General features: G+C 38.5%; 1 protein-coding gene across 4 annotated transcripts in view; it reads right to left on the reverse strand.

The window, feature by feature from the left end:
* The window catches only part of SLC10A7 (solute carrier family 10 member 7), a 201,148-nt gene that overhangs the window by 166,315 nt on the left and 14,770 nt on the right, over positions 1-20,063 (reverse strand). The window contains exon 5 of one of the 4 annotated variants that reach the window (XM_084626839.1): positions 9,599-10,099. The exons of 2 other annotated variants lie outside the window; for them this stretch is intronic. In XM_084626839.1, the coding sequence (XP_084482965.1) occupies positions 10,067-10,099 (33 nt within the window). In that variant the 3' untranslated portion in view covers positions 9,599-10,066. Of the gene's footprint in view, positions 1-9,598; positions 10,100-17,668; positions 17,825-20,063 lie in introns of those variants that run through there. One more of the 4 variants, XM_084626840.1, reaches the window with a different exon arrangement.

Here is a 20,063-nt window from a genome sequence, read left to right on the forward strand (position 1 = left end):
CAGTTCCTAAGGAGTAAACACCCTGTTTTTATACAAAATAACAACAACATTTAAAAAAGGGGGGAGATACCCAACAAGATATATTCAGTCTTCATAAACAATTTACACCACTGACAGGTTGCAGAGCACTTGTTGGTGATCCTCACAGAGTTAGTGAGGCACATGTTGCTTTGCATTCTTCTTGTTTCCAGCTGTTAAATTGCATTAAAAGACAACTGAAAATGCATTAAACTGATTTCCTAATATTATTTTTCTATTTAATTACTGTGATTGACTCAGGGAATTTATCTGATGATACTGGAAGAGAAAGCAGTCTGTGATTAGCCATAAAAGGGGAAATATCAGAGATGATTTCTCTCTGAAGATGAGGTCCACGCTAAGATTTAACTCAGGATTATCAAACTATTTCTGTCTATATTGTTTCTAAGACATCTATGTTAACCTTTTTGTAGCTAAGAGTCAAATCTGTTATGGGTATATGGTTTAAGGAATTTGTTCAAAGATTTCCAGAGAGCAACTGCATCCTTAAATAATAAATAAAAAGAAACAAAGTTAAATAATACAGCTGGAACTAGGAAGCATTATGGGTACAATTAGAGATAATGTTTTAGCTAGCAGACATTCTTTAGTGTACTCCTATTTATTTAATTTATTTATTGATTGCTGGGGGCAGGGAAAAAATCAAGGTGAATGTTTTGAAACAGGATAAAAGGCAAAAAAGAGATCTCCTTTAAGCTAGTGTTGGTATGTGATTGTTTTGTTTGGTTTTTCTCCCCAACTCCTTTAAACATCCTGGGCCTTACAGATGGTGTAATTGAGATAACGATCATAGTATTCAGAGTAGCAGCCCTGTTAGTCTGTATTCGCAAAAAGAAAAGGAGTACTTGTGGCACCTTAGAGACTAAATTGTTTATGAAGACTGAATATATCTCCCCCCTTTTTTAAATGTTATTGTTATTTGTATAAAAACAGGGTGTTTACTCCTTAGGAACTGATTTGCTCATACTGGTTACTCCCCACTAGAAGTCATTTTTCTGTTTGTGACATAATAATCATCCACACTGCAAATAACTACGACATCAGTACTAGACTGACTTCTAGTGGAGAATGCTTATGCTCAAATAAATTTGTTAGTCTCTAAGGTGCCACAAGTACTCCTTTTCTTTTTACAATGAGTACAGGTGCTCCTAAAAGGAACAAAAATTTTCTTTGCATGCAAATACCTCCACTGGAGAAATAAAATAAAATAATTATTTCCTGAATCACCAGTGGGTCTTTAATCTTCATTCTGAAGATGTCAGTGCCTACTGTTTCTCTGCTATTGTCATCTGAACTTCCACACTTTTCTAAGACATGGCTTTTCTTGACTAGTCTGTAAAAGACTCCAAGAGATGGCTTTAAATACTATACATTCTGATTTAACAGCTAAGAATTTTTTATAAGCTCAGTGAATCAGAACGGAGGATGTTGCTGCTTATACCCTCATGAAAGCTTCTAGAATGATACAGAAGGCAGGAACTCAACAGCAAGACTGCTCCATATAGGTGTTGTTTAGGCACAAGAAGGTCTTTTTAGCCATGTTTAGAGTGTGATGAAAGCAGTGGAGAGTCAGCAAATCAGATTACAGAGAAGAAATTTACACTACAGATCACTCATTCTGTAGTAATCCTATCCACTACTTCTGAGCTCCATAGGGCCCCCTGGCAATGGAAACAGTGAACATCTGATGGAGCACAAAACTGTTATGTATATTTTTAATTAATATGATTAAAGTAAGTTCTGCTTGCTTTATATCCAAATGTGCATGTTGTTTGGGTAAGCATGGATTAGCCCACACAGCTAAGTAACCTCACAAACATCAGCATTCTTTTTATGGCCTTAATACACATTTGTTCAAAAAAATTTTCTTCTATTGAAAGGTTTTCCATGATGTCAACCTGCAATACCCCATTTGATTATTTCTCCAGAGCAGAACCCATCATCTGGAATGGTGGTTGAAGCATCAAGGGACATATGAAACTTTAGTGCATCTGGCATGTAAATATCTTGGGATGCTGGCTACAAAAGTGCCATGAGAACCATCTGTTCTCACTTTCAGGTGACATTGTGAACAAGCGGGCAGCATTATCTCCTGTCAACGTAAACAAACTTGTTTGTCTTAGCGACTGGCTGAACAAGAAGTAGGACTGAGTGGACTTGTAGGCTCTAAAGTTTTACATTGTTTTGTTTTTGAGAGCAGTTATGTAACAACAAAAAATCTACATTTGTAAACTGTACTTTCACAATAAAGAGATTGCACAACAGTATTGTATTAGGTGAATTGAAAAATACTTTGTCTATTGTTTATCATTTTTACAGTGCAAATATTTGTAATAAAAAATAAGTAAGCACTGTACACTTTGTATTGTGTTGTAATTGAAATAAATATATTTGAAAATGTAGAAAAACATCTAAAATATTTAATAAATTTAAATTAGTATTCTATTGTTCAACAGTGCAATTAAAACTGTGATTAATCGTGATTAATTTTTTTGAGTTAATCGAGTGAGTTAATGGCGATCAACAGCCCTAATTAAAATACATATTTTAAGTGGCAGAAGTGGGGAACCTTTAACCCAGCTCCCAATACTAGACACTCTAGATTCTGTCTCCGATTTAAACAAATGGTACATGTATTTTATGTACAATTTTTCAGACAATTTGTTATCCTTGACATTGAACTAGAAATGAGTATTGCCGCATGATTCATTGCAAACTCTGTATGTGCATGTTATTTTTTTCATTCACATCCAAGATGTATGAACAGAACTAGCAGAAAACAGCTGTAAATCACTTCGGGTGAAATTCACAGAGGATCCTGGGAGCTACAAGAGCACCCTTCCTCCACCCCAATGCAACAAAATTGTGGACGTCTACCTTCATCAGGGCTTGGGACTTAGGAAGGGATACTCAGGGTAACTCCATACATTTTTCCATGTTGCAGAGCTACATTTGTTGCAAAACTGTCGTATTTGTTAACTTATTTCTCATCTCAAAGTCAGGCAATTGTTCAACCTATAAAAGTTTTTACTGTATACTCCCTTGGAACTGAATAATTATTGGGATAGATTAATTTATGTCTCCTGAAGAACAACATACAACAGGAAAAGTTTTGAGATAAATGGTAATAATGTTCTAAGAATGAGTCAACAAAGATACAAGTATCACTTAAGGCTCTCTCTTCTATAAAATCTATTGCAATGGGCCACAGTGAAATCTTGACTTTATTTGCCATTTTAAACAGTGCAGTGATACTGTCGAGTCCCTGAATTTCGTTTAATTGTTACCTAAATTTCTTTGTAAACATGTCAGCAATTAATGGATGAGAATACAATGCTGTGCTAAAAAAACATTTAACCATTTTGTGTCAACAGGACACTTTGCATAAGGAGACTAGCCAAGGACAATTAGTGTTGATTAAATCAGGCTCTGCAAACACCATAGGCCTGATTTTCTTTACCCCAGTGTAACTGCTTTGACTTCAACGGAATTACTTCTGTTTTAGGTTAGTGCAAATGAGAAGAGAATCAGGCCCTGAGCTCTCAGGTACCTCTACCTAACATAAATGTTCATTCTCTTGCCCATAGCAGCTAGTATCTGGGAAAACCCAATACAACAATTGCTTCTTATATTTGAAGAAAACTTTAACAAGAGCAGTGTCACATCATAAAACTTCAGATTACAGTATACAATATAGGAGGATAGAGCCCAACACAATGACATTTTTCTCCTCCCACAAGATTCAAAAAGAGACAGAAGTTTGAAACATAGGGGAACTCTAACAACAAGTTGCTTAATTTGGCTTATACTGTATAACAGCACTAATTTCCAAAAAGATGGATTAAAAACATGAAAGATTCTAAAAAAATAAAATAACCACCCAGCAACACAATCTAATAAGGAAGCTGCCTTCCTCAGAGATACTGTATGTTAGGTTAGTACATGCTGTGAGCTACTTAAATAGATAAAGCTTTGTTTTAAGTAACGGAGGCAGAGGATACTGCTGAGAGTAAGCAGTTTAGGATGCAGGGAGACAGAATCCTTCCCTACAGATTTTAATCATGTTGCATATTGTAACCTGGAAGAAGGATTACAAGGTAATATGCTAAAACTGGCTGACAAATGTGGAAGAGCATAATTAGTACATACATGGAAGGCAATTAAATTCAGGATGGTCTTTACAAACAAGGTAACATGCTTATTTAATGGAGTGCAGTGAAGTATATGAACAACAAGAACAAAATATATATATATATATATTTAAAGCACTCTATCCTGTTAATGCAATAGAATTTTCACACACTGCAGCCAGAAAACAAAGTTTGGTTACCATTCAATCAACTGTGACTCAGCTTCCCCAGACACATGTAGTATTTTGGACTTTCATGCAATGTGGTTGAATCATAGGTATTGTTGAAACCGTTACTCCAAATTTCTCATTCTTTTGTGCATGTAAAATATTAACTATAAAATTTCATTAATGTAGGGTTTTGAAAGTAATGCCTAGATTTTTAAAATATGGAAAAGAACCAAATTTAAAAAACAGAGAAATGCAAGTGCTCGTCAGGCACTTTGCCATTACTTGTAGGCAAAGAGAATTTTTACATCTGGGAACGGTCTGGAGACTTGTCAGGTGGGACTGTCAGGAGGGTTTGAAAAGCCAGGAGTAGTGGGTTATGTACTTGTCAGTTATGGGATCACAATGGTAGAGTTTATGAAGCAATAGTAGTGGTGAATGACTTTCTTTTCATTAGGGATTCGTGTATAGCATCCTCAAGGCCCTTCATTTTTTATTTGTATTTTTTTAAATTTTCCAGCAATTTAACTGCATTTATTACAAAAATTAAATGGGTGAAAATCTGTGCAAATATTAACTTTACAGTTTTCTGGGTAAATACTGAGGTTAATATTGGGGAAAAAGAGGATCAAAAAAGCAACAAATAGCAAAAAAGTAAGAATGCTGAAAGTAAAGGCAGATTAATGCTGTAATTTATTTCATGAACTGTACATTACCATTAAGTACACATATAAACACATATGTGTGTATGTATCTTCCACAACATGGTCTTAATTTAAATCAGACTCACATTTACATTTAGAGTAATTTTCTAACAAATACATCTATGTAATATAATATATTGGATTATCTTAACATAATTAGTATTTTCATGTACTTGACTAGTCCAAAATTCGGGTGAAAAATCAACAATGCAATAACAGCTTCCATAAAACCTGAAAATATTTTGGTAAACGTCAATAAAATTTGAAAACAAAGGGCCTTAAGCATACTGTAGTATTGCATGCTATTCTGTGTGTATTCCAGACAAACAGAGCCCACAGTCCTGCTCTAATTGCACTTGTAAAAATCAGGAATAAAACTTTTTACATTCAAGAAGAGCTACACTTATGCAAAAACATCATGAGATGACTATCAGGTCACATGAAAATAATCTATATAAGAAGTACATATAGGAACATGATAGTATTTGTAGGCCACAAAAATTTGTAAATAGGATAATACTGAGCAATTCCTCCCAGACTTGCACCTTAAGCAAGCTGTGTTGCTGGCTGAAAATAAATTGTATAATATATGGCTGTTACTTAATTATTAAAATAGATACCTTAGAGAACATATAAAAAAAAGTCTAGCTCAATAAATACATATTACACCATTGGGGCAATGAAACTATAAGTAAATGCAACCAGGATTTTTTTTAATTTATTTATTTTTTTAGAGACTGCACATATAGCTCTAAGAAAAAAATATGTAATATTTTGCAAACAACATATGATTGTGTAATTTAAAACAGTATCAATGTATCCATAAAAACAGAACTACAGTTCTATATTTGAACTTAAGTTTATCATTTATTCAATTTTGGATGTTTAACAATCCAACTGTAACTTCCTCTGAAAATAGTTTTGTTGGTAATAAAATTACATAATTTCAAAAACATTTACAAGGAAACAACTTGCACAAGAAACAAAATATTTTTCTCAAAGTAGGAAGATCCTGACAGCACATACTTACTTTCCAAGACAGACAGAACTTTCCACAATTCCCATTATCAACATGCTTCCTTTTAAATTAACTTATATTTTAAAAGAAATTTAAATATACTGGTTAAATAGACAAGTACTTAAGATTTGTATCTATAGTACATAAAAGAAGCGCACCCTAAAGCAAATATTCTTGTTTTAATATCATGTGAAGGATTTAAAAGTAGAATCAATTTGGCCTAGAATTTGAATAGTGTGTAAACAAGCGGATATAAATAAAACTATCGGAGATAATGCCTTCTTGCAAATCCAATGCCCTCTGCAGTAGAAGCAGACAGGACAGGAAGGGCTCCCCTTCTGTTCATACCTGCCTATTGTTATGCTATTACAAGTGGCATATCATTGCCCAATCCCATTGCCCACCTTTTAAAAGGAAAGGGATTGACCACTAGCAGCCCTCCTAACAAAGGACAGCTGTCATAGGCCAGCAGGTACCAAAACACCATCCCCCAGAAATGGTTGTTGAAGAGGGCACAAACTACTGAGCAGATTTCTACTGCACTCAGACATTACTGGAGTGGGTGCTGTGACAGGCATGGCAATTTCCTGCAACATTCTGGACAAACCTTACTGAAATAACCTTATGTATCATTCCAGGCCAGGCAGGGACTGTATGTAATTCTATGCGACCACAGTGCTCCAGGAACTAAGAATAGTGGGGGATGGTTACGCAAATTCACTCAGATTGTAACACCTGCAGAGAGCTACCACCACTTAGAGACAGGCTCAAACTGAAGTCTCCAGGGACCAACAGACAAAGAAAGGATTGTAGGATAAACAGCCTGAGTTGACTCAGGGCCTTCTTTCTGATCCAGCAAAAGGACAGGACCTTTGGTCCAAGAAGGGGCCCCAATCCTTCCTGGGAAGAGTTAGAAGGACTTGGCTCAGTCTGCATCCTTGTTCTGAATTAAAGCTATTATGAACATGTGACAGACAAACCCTGGGTGGGGTCTGAAGGACTGTTCACCAAGCAGAGCCCTTCTTGGAGTTAGGGGATGATCTTCGGGAAGTTTATTTGCATGTGTGTAGATTCTTTTGTATGTTTCGCTGTAATGTTTTTACCCTCAGAATAAATGTGCTTGCTTAGGAAAAGCTGTGTGGTAGTGTAACTATGGACAACTACACTGCTTTCTGCCTCTTAGGAGAGAAGCAAAACAGGCATGCTTAGGCAGTCTTTTTTGCTGGGGATATTACAGCATAGTCAGAGAATTGTGCAGCCGAAATACCCCAGTCAGGAGGGAGAAAGATTCAGGTCTCCACCCAAAAGAGATGATGGCAGAGGAGCCTGGAGCAGGTGCCCTTGCTGGACCACAAAGTGGTAATACAGGTGCAGGTTGCCATGATCTGTGACAGGTGTATCACTGATCGATTAAAATCATATACAAGTCTATTAGATAACGGGGCAAATAAATAGTGGTCTAGTGGACAGAATTCTAGAATGGGAATCAGGAGATCTGGGTTCTATTCCCTCTGCTCTGCCACTGACCTGCTTTGTGACCCTGAACAATTCCCTTTACCTCTCTGTACCTGACTCCCTTCCAACCTTTTGTTTTTCTCATTATTATAGATAATAAGCACTTCAGTGCAGGGATGGTCTCACTGTGTATGCGTCCGTTCATTAGCACAATAGAGCTCTAATCATCTAGGCTCCGTAAGTGCTACTATTTAACAAATTAATAATAATAGAACAGGTATTACTGATTAAACACTCTAAAAGGTGCACACTATAAAAATTATGATAGCTGTAAAATAACGACTATTTTAAAAAATTAAGTTCTTAAATCATCACAGAATGAATGTCTTCCTCACTTAGGAAAACTTGGACTAAAACCAGAAGAGATTGTGAAAAGTTACAATGATTCTGATCTTCAATATTAGTGAATGCAAATACCCCACCAACAACACAAAAATCTCTGTGAATGTTTCATCTCCCAGTGTTATGTCTGAGGAATAACTTTTTAGAATGAATTATGTCTCCCATGAACTTGATCTTTCACCCCTAGTGAAAATTCTCTTACAACTATAACTTTAAAGTTGATGATGAGAGGTTTCATTTGCTTTCCAAGCAAAGATAAAACCTTTCTGAAATATTCTCACTGCCATGACCTTGCTCGATAACTTAGAGTTCACCACATGTAATAATTTACTTTGGCCTATGGGACTCAGAGATATCCTTTGAAAAGGATTCGGATACATAGCTGGAACGGAGAAGATAACATTTCTACAATGCTGATTTTTCATTATGCTTTGAATAACAAGCAAACTAAATTAAACATTTATAAAATATAACAGTATCATGAACAAGATCTATTTATGTGTAGACCCCACACAACTTTTATACATTAAAAACTTAATAAAGAATTCTGCTGCAGTTATAAATGATTTTAAAAAACTCAAGTCCACACATTTTTGTAGGATTCAAAATTGTATATAAGTAACACATGTAAACTGCCAAATTAAACTCTGAAAACAAACCATAGTTCTGGATTCATTAGCTCAAACGTATTTCAAGGGTTGGGGTATTTTTTAGTTTGTAGGCTACATAATTACTAGAAATTGAGGCTCTTGTGGCTGCCTCTTTCTCTCTTGCCGATGCAATCAGCTGTTGGCTTGTTTGCTCACTGTAGTTCTTATTCAAATATTGAAGTTTTGTACAAAACATTCTGAACTAAGTTCTTCCCTCAGATATGCATTTCCAAATACCAACAGCTTCTATTGGAGCTGCATGCATGTAGTTGAGCACAATGAATAACACTCTGCTATTGCCACTCGTACATATTTCCCATCCATCCATGTTAACTGATGTCAATTATGGAAGCAAATGGTGGTAGGGAGGTTCAGTGTTTGGTTCTGCATTGCAGAAAACATGCTATGCAGCAGCAAACACCTGAAAAAAAAATCTCCACTGCCTAGCTGAGTACTCTGCTACGGCAGTCTTAAGCATGATGAATTGGTAAAGGCTACAGGCCATTACTTTGGCAAACCCATGCAGAGTTTACCAGGAGTTCTAATGTGGAGGTCAAGATTTTAGGCTCCTACTTTTGAAAGAGTTAGGCTCCTAAAAGAGGGCTAATTTAAAAAACATTGAGGCACCAACTCTAGTCATTCATTGCTGCTAGGTGCTGAGCACTGAAAAAATCAACCCATCAATTTAGGAGGCCAAATCAGGAAAAATCTCTTGATTTTTAGAATCTTTAATAATAATCTTTAATAAAACTACCAGAGATAATGCCTTCTTGCAAATCCAATGCCCTCTGCAGTAGAAGCAGACAGGACAGGAAGGGCTCCCCTTCTGTTCATACCTGCCTATTGTTATGCTATTACGGTAAAAGGCATAGTGGAAACTACAGATGTCTGGCAGTAGGATTCAATATGCCAGTGTGAAAAAATAATGGTACTTCCCAACCAAATGAATACTGTTCATAAACACCACCTATTCTATAAAATTTTGTTAGAATGTAAGCAACGGCAAGAATTAAAATTGCATGAGGTGTGAATAACTGTGGAATATATTTAATTAATATGATGTGACCAGTTTCCCTGTTCAGTGTGACATTGTTACCTGCTTGAATCATTTTCATCATGGCAAATCCCAAAGGGCCATAGCCTCCTTGCAGATCAAGCTCCATCCATATAACAAGGTCTACTTGGATATTAAGTTCAACTTATTGTGTCACCGAAGGTTTTGATGACCATGTCATCAATGGCCATTGTAGAGACATTCTTTGGTAAGCATACATCATAATTCATTGGTCTTCTGTCCTAATAATATGTCCATTCCAAGAAAGCCAACCAGTGCAGATGGAAGCGGTTGCTGGGTTCAGCTTAGGATAGCCCCATTTCTGCTCTTGTCCTGCCGCTTAAAATGGAGCAACTGACGAAGATTACAAGAATCCAAAATGTCAGTCCAGTGTTCTTCAGTGCGCTTGTTTCACTTTCATAAAACAGAGCTGGTATAACCAGGGGTCTAGAGATCTGCAGCTTTGTGACAGAGAAGGGCCTGAAGCACAGCAGAAGATGCTGTTATAGGAGCATCCACATCTTTTGAGCATCCTCTGGCACTGCATGGCGCTGCCCATGTATTTGACAGTTGCCACGAGCTCAATGTACCATGCGCACAGATCCAATTGTAATCTGGAGCTGGAGGCTGCTTGATGGTAATGGCCAGGGACTTTATTTATTATTTGTTTATTATTGAACACCTACCTGAAAGCACAGAGTTAAATCACAGGGAGCTTAAGGAATGTAGGAAAGGTAAAACAATGGCCTAGACAAGGAACATTCCCTCAAACAATAGCCAGGTTTATAGCCATATGAGGAACTCAGTAGCCCCAACACTTGCAACACGGGGAGTTCCAAAGACATTGGTCGGCTAAACATAATCCTGATAGAAAGGGAGGGAAGAGCTGGTCAGAGAGGCTGGCCGGCCAGAAGGAGCCTGTAAAAAGACTGAATGACTATGGGTATATCTACACTTTGAAACGGGGGCATAATTCCCAGCTCAAGGGGGCATACCCAGGCTAGTTCTGATCAAGCTGGTGTGCTCAAAATAGAAGGTAGCCGCCGCAGCATGAGTGGTGGGAGGGCCTAGCCAACCCAAACACAATCTTGCCTGAGATGCTAGGAACATACTTGGGGTGGCTAATCCCCTCCCACTGCTCACACTGTCATGGCTACTCTATTTTTAGTGAACAAGCTTCATCGGAACTAGTGCATGTGTATCTCCTCGAGCTGGAATTTATACCATTAACTCAGAGTGTAGACATACGCTGAGAGAGACAGAAAAAGACAGAGGGACCAAGTTGCAAGCCATGTAGGCTATTTTTTCCAACTCAGAAATGGGGAACAAGCCAGACCCACCTGAGCTATGGATAGAGAGGCTAAAATAATCTAAGGGAATACAGGCCTCTTTATTTTAAATCTACTTCTCTTGGGCTTTGTTTTGAAAAAGCTGTGTCTGTATCCTTACTAATGTAAGCTACACAGGTTTCCAAAGAGAAATGCTTGCAGGCTCCAACCCCAGTTGGACCTGCTGAATTAGTCACACTTGGTACCCAGGGGATGGTAGCCTAGGCCCTGATCTGAGAGTGGGAGAACCACAGAATCCCACTGCAGGAGAGGTAACAGGCCAAAGCCTGACTGCTGTGGGGGAGCACTCAGAGACCTCAAAAAGGGACAAGGATGCAGCCCAGTAACTGTGACATCAGCCATTTCTATTGTGAACCCCTGTTTTCAGTCACTTACACCCAGATTTTTAAAATACTTAATTAGGCATTGCAGCGACTCAGCATTGCAATGCCTAACTGATTTAGGCACCTAAATTTCACATGATTTAGGCACCTAAATCAGATCGGCGTTGGAACACTGAATACAGCATTGCCTAATTACCTTTAAAAATCTGGGCTTTACGACTTTCTGAAACTTTCACCTTTAGAATGAAAATTTCCAATTGTGATTGAAAGCTTATACAAAAATGGTTCTGTCATTTTTGAGTAAAGGAAAGTGAAGAAAAACACTTTCCCTGTTTATATAATAAAATTTCTGCAACCTCTCTTCTCAGCCATTGGGGGTATGAACTTGAAATTTAGCAAGGTAATAGCCCTCAATGGAAAACGTCTTTCAGTGTCTAATGAAAAGTGGCTCTTATTTGACCAAGTAATGAGCCTTCTAAAAATCTTTTGCTGTGCCTGGGCAATACATTTTGCACACCCTTCCTTACTATGCCAACAAACCATGCTGCTAAGGAAGCTCAAGCCACATATAAATGTGTGGCTAACTTCTGTGTACTCATAAATGTGCATAAATTGCACATTGGCCATGGCAAAGGTTTTGCAAATTTCTTTGGATTCAATCAGGGCATGTTTTGTCAAATGTGGAGATGAGATCCTCACCCATTCTAACCTCTCTACACCAGGTAAAAAGGGCCAGAGCAGCATAAAAGGGCCCCTGAAAGCCCATGGTCAGATGAGGCCAGATTGTGAAGTTGCCTTCTGAAGGCTCGCTCGCAAGCCCTGGTGTAGGGAGCATGTCAGGGCAGAGCAAATGCACAAAGCACTGTGAAGATTCCAGGCAGTACTGCAGCCCAAAGGGCAGTCCAGGGAAGCAGGTGTAACTCTGGGTTGTCTACATTGAGGACTGCTCCAGGAGCTGGAGCAACACAGAATTGAGAGGGCATAAAGATGTCTTAAACCCACCTTAACCTATACTTTACCCTCCTGCCTCTGGCAACAGTGTCGTCTCACTCTAAGGGTATGTCTATACTACCCGCTGGATCGACGGGCAGCGACAGATCCAGTGGGGGTCGATTTATTGTGTTTAGTCTAGATGCGATAAATCGACCCCCGAGTGCTCTCCCGTACCCCACCGCCATGAGAGGCACAGGCAGAGTCGACGGGGGAGCAGGAGCAGTCGACTCACTGCAGTGAAGACACCACATTCAATAGGTCTATGTACGTCACGTAGCTGAAGTTGCGTAACTTAGATCGATCCCCCGCACTCTAGTGTAGACCAGGCCTAAGTAATTATTATCTCATTGTCTCCTTCTGCTCCAGTCATCTGTTTGCTGCATCCACCGGCTGTCTGCAGTCTAATATTTAGATTGTAAGTTCTTGGGGCAAGGACTCTGTAATACTTTTGTACAGTGCCGAACACAATGGGGCCTCAGCCTCAATGAGCCACCACATGAGAAATGAAATAAATAAGTGAGCTGAAAAAGAGTCCTCAGAAAGCAGCACAGGAGGGGAGCTCAACTATGTCCTTCCTCAGCCCAAATGCACTTTCTAAGATATTTCTCAAGATGCACTGGAATAGAGGGATGGTTCCTGTGTATGTTACAAAGGGTACAGAGAAAATCCCTGCTCTAATACGCCTTAGATCTGTAGCGAGAAAGGGATAAAGCAACTTCTCCAGCCCTATCTTTTGTGAGACAAGTACTCTCCAGCAGACTTTACAAGGTGAAAAGAGGGGCTTCTTTCAGCAGACAACCAGGGCATTCTGGGGGCATACAGGCAAAGAGTAAATAGGAAGAAAGCTTAGATAAAAGTTCCCCCAACACTAATGCCTACAGTTAATAAATCAAAATGGTGAAGGTCACTTACAATTCCCACTGAATTCAATACAGTTTGGGATGCACAAAACTTTGGCATAAGACAATAAAGGTGGGGATTATTAAAAGTATTCTTTGTTGGCTTAACTCTGCTCCCACTGGCTTAAGAGCAATGTTAAATGCTTTTGAAAATCATACGTGTAATGTATTGAACTCAGAATTATGCCTTTGCAGGACTGGGCCTCTAAATTATTTCCTCATTTATTTGCTCCCACAAATCGACTAATAAAAGTTCAATAATCAGAGTTTAAGCTAAACATATATATATATATATATATATATGAATGCAAAATGGGTAGCTACATATGTTAACTAGAATGTGTGTGTAAATATCTATTTGCATGCACAATTCCCCAGTTGCATATTACATCAGTACCTGGTAAATAAGAGGATATTAAGGAAACAGGGTTGGAGTTAAGGTTCTGCCATTAATCAGAAACTGGCTAAGAGACCAAAAACAAAGACAGGTTTCAGAGTAGCAGCCATGTTTCTATATCCACAAAAAGAAAAGGAGTACTTGTGGCACCTTAGAGACTAACAAATTTATTTGAACATAAGCTTTCGTGAGCTACAGCGCACTTCATCAGATGCATGCAGTGGAAAATACAGTGGGGAGATTTATATACACAGAGAACATGAAACAATGGGTGTTACCATACACACTGTAAAGAGAGTGATCAGCTAAGGTGAGCTACTACCAGCAGGAGAGCGGGCAGGGTGGCGGGGGGGGGGAACCTTTTGTAGTGATGATCAAGATGGGCCATTTCCAGCCGTTGACAAGAACATGTGAGGAACAGTGGGGGGGAGGGGGGAAAAGGGGAATAAACACGGGGAAATAGTTTTACTTTGTGTAATGACACATCCACTCCCAGTCTTTATTCAAGTCTAAGTTAATTGTATCCAGTTTGCAAATTAATTCCAATTCAGCAGTCTCTCGTTGGAGTCTGTTTTTGAAGGTTTTTTGTTGAAGAATTGCCACTTTTAGGTCTGTAATCGAGTGACCAAAGAGTTTGAAGTGTTCTCCGACTGGTTTTTGAATGTTATAATTCTTGACATCTGATTTGTGTCCATTTATTCTTTTACGTAGAGACTGTCCAGTTTGGCCAATGTACATGGCAGAGGGGCATTGCTGCCACATGATGGCATATACCATCCCACCATCAACCTCAGCCTGGACCAGTCCACACAAGAGATCTACTTCCTACACACTATGGTGCTAATAAACGATGGTCACATGAACACCACCCTATACAGGAAACCTACCGACCGCTATGCCTACCTACATGCCTCCAGCTTTCATCCAGACCACACCACATGATCCATTATCTACAGCCAAGCTCTACAATACAACCGCATTTGCTCCAACCCCTCAGACAGAGACAAACACCTACAAAATCTCTATCAAGCGTTCTTACAACTACAATACCCACCTGCTGAAGCGAAGAAACAGATTGACAGAGCCAGAAGAGTACCCAGAAGTTACCTACTACAGGACAGGCTCAACAAAGAAAATAGCAGAACGCCACTAGCCGTCACCTTCAGCCCCCAACTAAAACCTCTCCAACGCATCATCAAGGATCTACAACCTATCCTGAAGGACGACCCAACACTCTCACAGATCTTGGGAGACAGGCCCGTCCTTGCTTACAGACAGCTCCCCAACCGGAAGCAAATACTCACCAGCAACCACACACCACACAACAAAAACGCTAACCCAGGAACCTATCCTTGCAATAAAGCCCGTTGCCAACTGTGTCCGCATATCTATTCAGGGGACACCATCATAGGGCCTAATCAGATCAGCCACACTATCAGAGGCTCGTTCACCTGCACATCTACCAACGTCATACATGCCATCATGTGCCAGCAATGCACCTCTGCCATGTACATTGGTCAAACTGGACAGTCTCTACGTAAAAGAATAAATGGACACAAATCAGACGTCAAGAATAACATTTAAAAACCAGTCGGGGAACACTTCAATCTCTTTGGTCACTCGATTACAGACCTAAAAGTGGCAATTCTTCAACAAAAAACCTTCAAAAACAGACTCCAACGAGAGACTGCTGAATTGGAATTAATTTGCAAACTGGATACAATTAACTTAGGCTTGAATAAAGACTGGGAGTGGATGTGTCATTACACAAAGTAAAACTATTTCCCCGTGTTTATTCCCCTCCCACACTGTTCCTCACACGTTCTTGTCAACTGCTGGAAATGGCCACCTTGATCATCACTACAAAAGGTTCCCCCCCCCCCCCAGCTCTCCTGCTGGTAATAGCTCACCTTACCTGATCTCTCATTACAGTGTGTATGGTAACACCCATTGTTTCGTGTTCTCTGTGTATATAAATCTCCCCACTGTATTTTCCACTGCATGCATCCGATGAAGTGATGCAGTGGAGCTGTAGCTCACCATAGCTTATGCTCAAATAAATTTGTTAGTCTCTAAGGTGTCACAAGTACTCCTTTTCGCAAAAACAAAGAGTAGGACTAAGTGGTCAATTTTCAACTTTTCACAAGGTTAACAGGAGGCATCCTATGGATCTGTACTAGAACTACTGCTGTTAAATACATATAAACAGTGTGGAAGAAAAAATTGCAGATATCAATATGTTTTAGGTTAGTCAAGACTTAAAAAGACTGTGAGGAACTTTAGAGGTTCTTAACGGATACTGTGGCAGATTAAGTCCAGATTTGTAAGTCACAATTCGGACTACTCATATGCACTGATGGGTACAAACAAACCATTCAATGGAAAAACAACTGAGCCTCATCTGACAGTAAAATAAAAGCCATTTGCTCAAAGCAAAGCAGTGGTGAAAAATGTAAACACCATATTAGGATGTATAGAAAATAATACCAGAATACAGGAGATGGACCACTTCTCAGTAACAATAGGCAGTTCCCTATGTATACCCGAAGTGCATGCTCATAGTTATTTCTCTGCATGTGTACGTGTACAGTGCAGCTTAACTAAAGCTTTTCACAAATGCAGCCCTTCAGGACTAGTCCTGCACTCTTCCCGACCCCACCCCCTCCACACATATGCCAAAATCTGAAAAAATATCCTTTAACACATACTATAGCTTCCAGGTTATAGTTACATTTCATAACATCTTCGGAAAGATCACTTGAGAAGATTTAACATTCCGTCACAAAAAGGTTATATTAGAGAAGGAAGCCAAACATTGCAATATGCATATTTCCTGTACAGGTCTTAAGTGATCTTCTTTCATAATATTTGTGCGTTACCATCCAGTGTCAAATAATACCCCACACAGTGGTACAAAGTAAGAAACACAAAACATTAAGGCTTGCACATTCCTTTAAATTCATAGTATTTTGTTTTTAAAAGGTTAATGTACATATACACACAGTTCAAAGAAGCTTTCTGATATTTTTAGAAAAATCAATATCTTTCTTCTGACTTTACCATGTTGTTAGGGTTCACCTTTTTTGTTTGTTTTTAATAAAAAAAATCACTGGAATTTTCCAGTATTTATTTGCCAGTGTGACAACTCTCATGCAGTTCATTTTAAAATATCAGTTAAAACTATTCGTTTATTTATTTGTACATAGCCTTTCAGGAAAGAAATCAAAGAGAAAATAACTATTTGTATATCTTTCATTTTACAATTTGGTTTTTATCTTTTACACATCCTTAAATAAACAAAATTTAAAAATCAGTTTTAGTATTTTCCCCAATTATCTTGGTCCTGGAATACATTTATTAGCTTTTTCATTGTATTTCAGTCTTTTGTATTTACAAGTCCTCTGCCTTGAATATATAGCAGCATCTTATTTTGGAAGCACCAAATCCAGTATATACAAAGCCAGGAGGAACATACAAAAATAGAAGTCAATTTTACTAAAATTAAGGAGTTATTTAGACTACAGTTTTTTTAATTCACTGTTAAAATAAACAACATAACAAAAAAAATCACTTCTACAATTTCCTCTTGTGAAGTAGTAAAGGGTCAGTCTTCCATAACACAAATTGTCTGATGTGATTTATCTGCACAATACTATCCTGACTCTTGTGTAGTAAATTAAACTTTTCAAAATGTGTCATTAAGCTGCCCATAAAAGTCATCTCAAATTGTTTTTTCCAAAAAAATATGATAGGCTTACAAATCTAATTTTCAGCCTCTTTTTTCAAAGAAAGGACTATACTTGCTCTCTGCCAAACACCTTTTAATAATATTTTGCACTTCCATAGAATCTTCCATCTGAAGATCTCAAAGCTCTTTTATGAATTCGCAACTCCCTGTAATGTTGGTAAAATTATAATCCCCATTTTACAGAAACAGAGAGAGATTTAGGGCAGAGTTTTAAAGGTATTTAGGTGCAGATAATCATCTTGTATGATTTACAAAAGTGCCTTGCTCTTTAAACAAAAAAATCAATGGGAGATAAGCCCCTAGGTGCTTTTGAAAATCTCATCAGGCACCTATTCTGCATCTTTAGCCATCTAAATACCTTTAATAGTCTGGCCCTTAGTGGTATTCCCAAGGCCATGATGAGAGTCTGGCATGCTGGCAGAGCTGGAATTTGAAAACAGATCTCTCTTTCAATTCTGTGTTTTCATTCCATGACCATCCTTCTCTAGTATTTCCCCTGTACCAAGAGATTTCCCAAAAATTATTAACGGTATAGCCACACAAATAGTGTGGCAAACATCTCAAATAAATATTAGATCTTGATGCGTCATTTTCACAATAGCCCCTTTTGTATTTACTTTCTGCCAGCATTCATGGGAGCAGAGCTTTCCTACACACAATGCATTTACACATGGACCTGAAATTAGTTTTCCAAATAAACTAAATGACTTGTGACGTAAGCAGCAGCTGTTTTAGAATTTTGTTTGTAGCATTGATGAAGGTATCAGTGCACAGAGGGAAATGATAGAAGAAGAAAGAGGAATTAGTGAGAAAGCTAAATGGAAGGAGGGAACAAGAGCAGAGAGAGAGTTGAGAGGATGGCCCACTCTCAAGATTTGTGTGGCCTCTTTCACAGGGAGATGAACGGAGGTACATATGAGGATGAGTTGACACTGTCGACCCTCCCAACTGCCCCAATAGATATGAACTGGGGGACCTACAGAGAAGGCTATTCTTTCTAATCAGCAACAGGTGCAGCATCTCCTGCAGCAGGAAGAGGAAAAAAAACTGCCATTCATGACTACCCTTACATCTAATATCTGCAGAAAAGGAACAGCTGCTGTCTCTTCTTGAAACCCTCAAGAATCATTTTGCTCTCCCAGCTTCTTAATGGCCTCACTGGATTCCCCCTTTTGCCACCCTCTGAACTCCAATACAGTATTTTAAATATATTTTATTATTGATCTTCGCATCCCAGACACTTGAACTCCATTTTTCTCTTTTGCATACCCCTTTGCATTTCCCTTATTTCTCTCTTAAAAAACTGTAAAGTTTATTCCTCCCTAAAATGTTTATGAGCTCTACTTTTGCTCCCAAATACCTTAAACAAGTTGCCATTCATCCACATATCAGAGTGGAGTCTAAGATGTTGGTTTTGACCTACAAAACCCTAAAGAGTTTGAGGCCATCTACTTGAGAGAATACCTCCCCCATATCATAATGCCACAGTTGCAACCAGCAGAGGCCCTCAATCTTGATTCCCCCCTCACTATAAAAGGCAGGAGACTACTGGCAGCAGGCTTCCCATAAAAGCTAGTTTCCTCTGAACTGCTCTGACCCTCAAACTCTGAAATAGCCCCAATTTGTTGGTTTTCCAGGTGCTCTTGCAAAGCCAATCTGTTTGAGCAGGCATTGTGGATGGCAGAGGTAGTGGAGTGCACTAGAGGTTTCATGCTGTACGGGTCATGTGTTTAGTGACCAAATGATGTGTGAAGTGAGGGAAGATGGAGAAGTGTTACTGCTTTTGATGGTTTTATGTTCTGTAACTTCTGAGTCATTGTGTTCTTAAATGTGCATCAAGGGCACCCAGCACTTTGGTGGTCATTCTTTGGTCTAGAGTTTCTTTAGACCAAAAGAAAAATAAATACATAAATATTGGTAGATATTATAACTTTATAAATGCCAATTTATGCTCCTAATTAAATTCCTCATTTTACTAACACTGGATTTTTAAATTTACCTGGTTTTGCACCAAAAATCACAGTACAGCTGAAATTTAGAATCAATGAACAAAGCTCAATTAGTTACTCAAACTACCCTTAAGATTAAATTCACTTACCGGACCCTCCTTATTCAACAAAAGTATGTCCCCTCTAGTACATATGCGGATATAAAAATAGATCCTTATAAATTTTTTTTTTAAAAAAATCCTCCCTTTATCTTCATAATTTCATGACCAAGTTTTCCCAATTATTATGCTTCAAAATCTCCAGTTATCCCAGTGGCTTCTAGCTTAATGGTGTTAGCTATCTCCCCAAGCATTTTAACAAATACTTACTTGCACTTATCTAGACCTAATAATAATAAAAAAATAGCATTTATCTAATGAGTTTCTTATATGGTGCTTTTCCATCAGAAGAGCTCAAAGTGCTTCACAAAGAAGATAAGCACCTTTACCCGCATTTTTAAAGATGGAGAAACTGAGGCACTGAACAGTGAAGTGAGTTGCTCAAAGTTACCCATCTCTGCCACAGGCCTGTTGGAAATAGAACCTAGGTCTCCTGTGTCCCAGTCAAGTGCTCTGTCTTAGGCCACACTGTCTAATGCTTCCTTTAAAGACTCACAGTTCTTTTTCCTCTCAGTACTTGAATCCAGACAGACTCAATAATGCCTGCTATTTCAAACTAGGCATCTCTACTCACCACTTCATGTTTCTTACTAACATATTGCAACTATCCACCACCCTCTCCATTCTT

Source organism: Lepidochelys olivacea (assembly GCF_965140295.1).
Source record: "Lepidochelys olivacea isolate rLepOli2 genome assembly, chromosome: 4".
Classification (NCBI taxonomy): domain Eukaryota; kingdom Metazoa; phylum Chordata; order Testudines; family Cheloniidae; genus Lepidochelys; species Lepidochelys olivacea.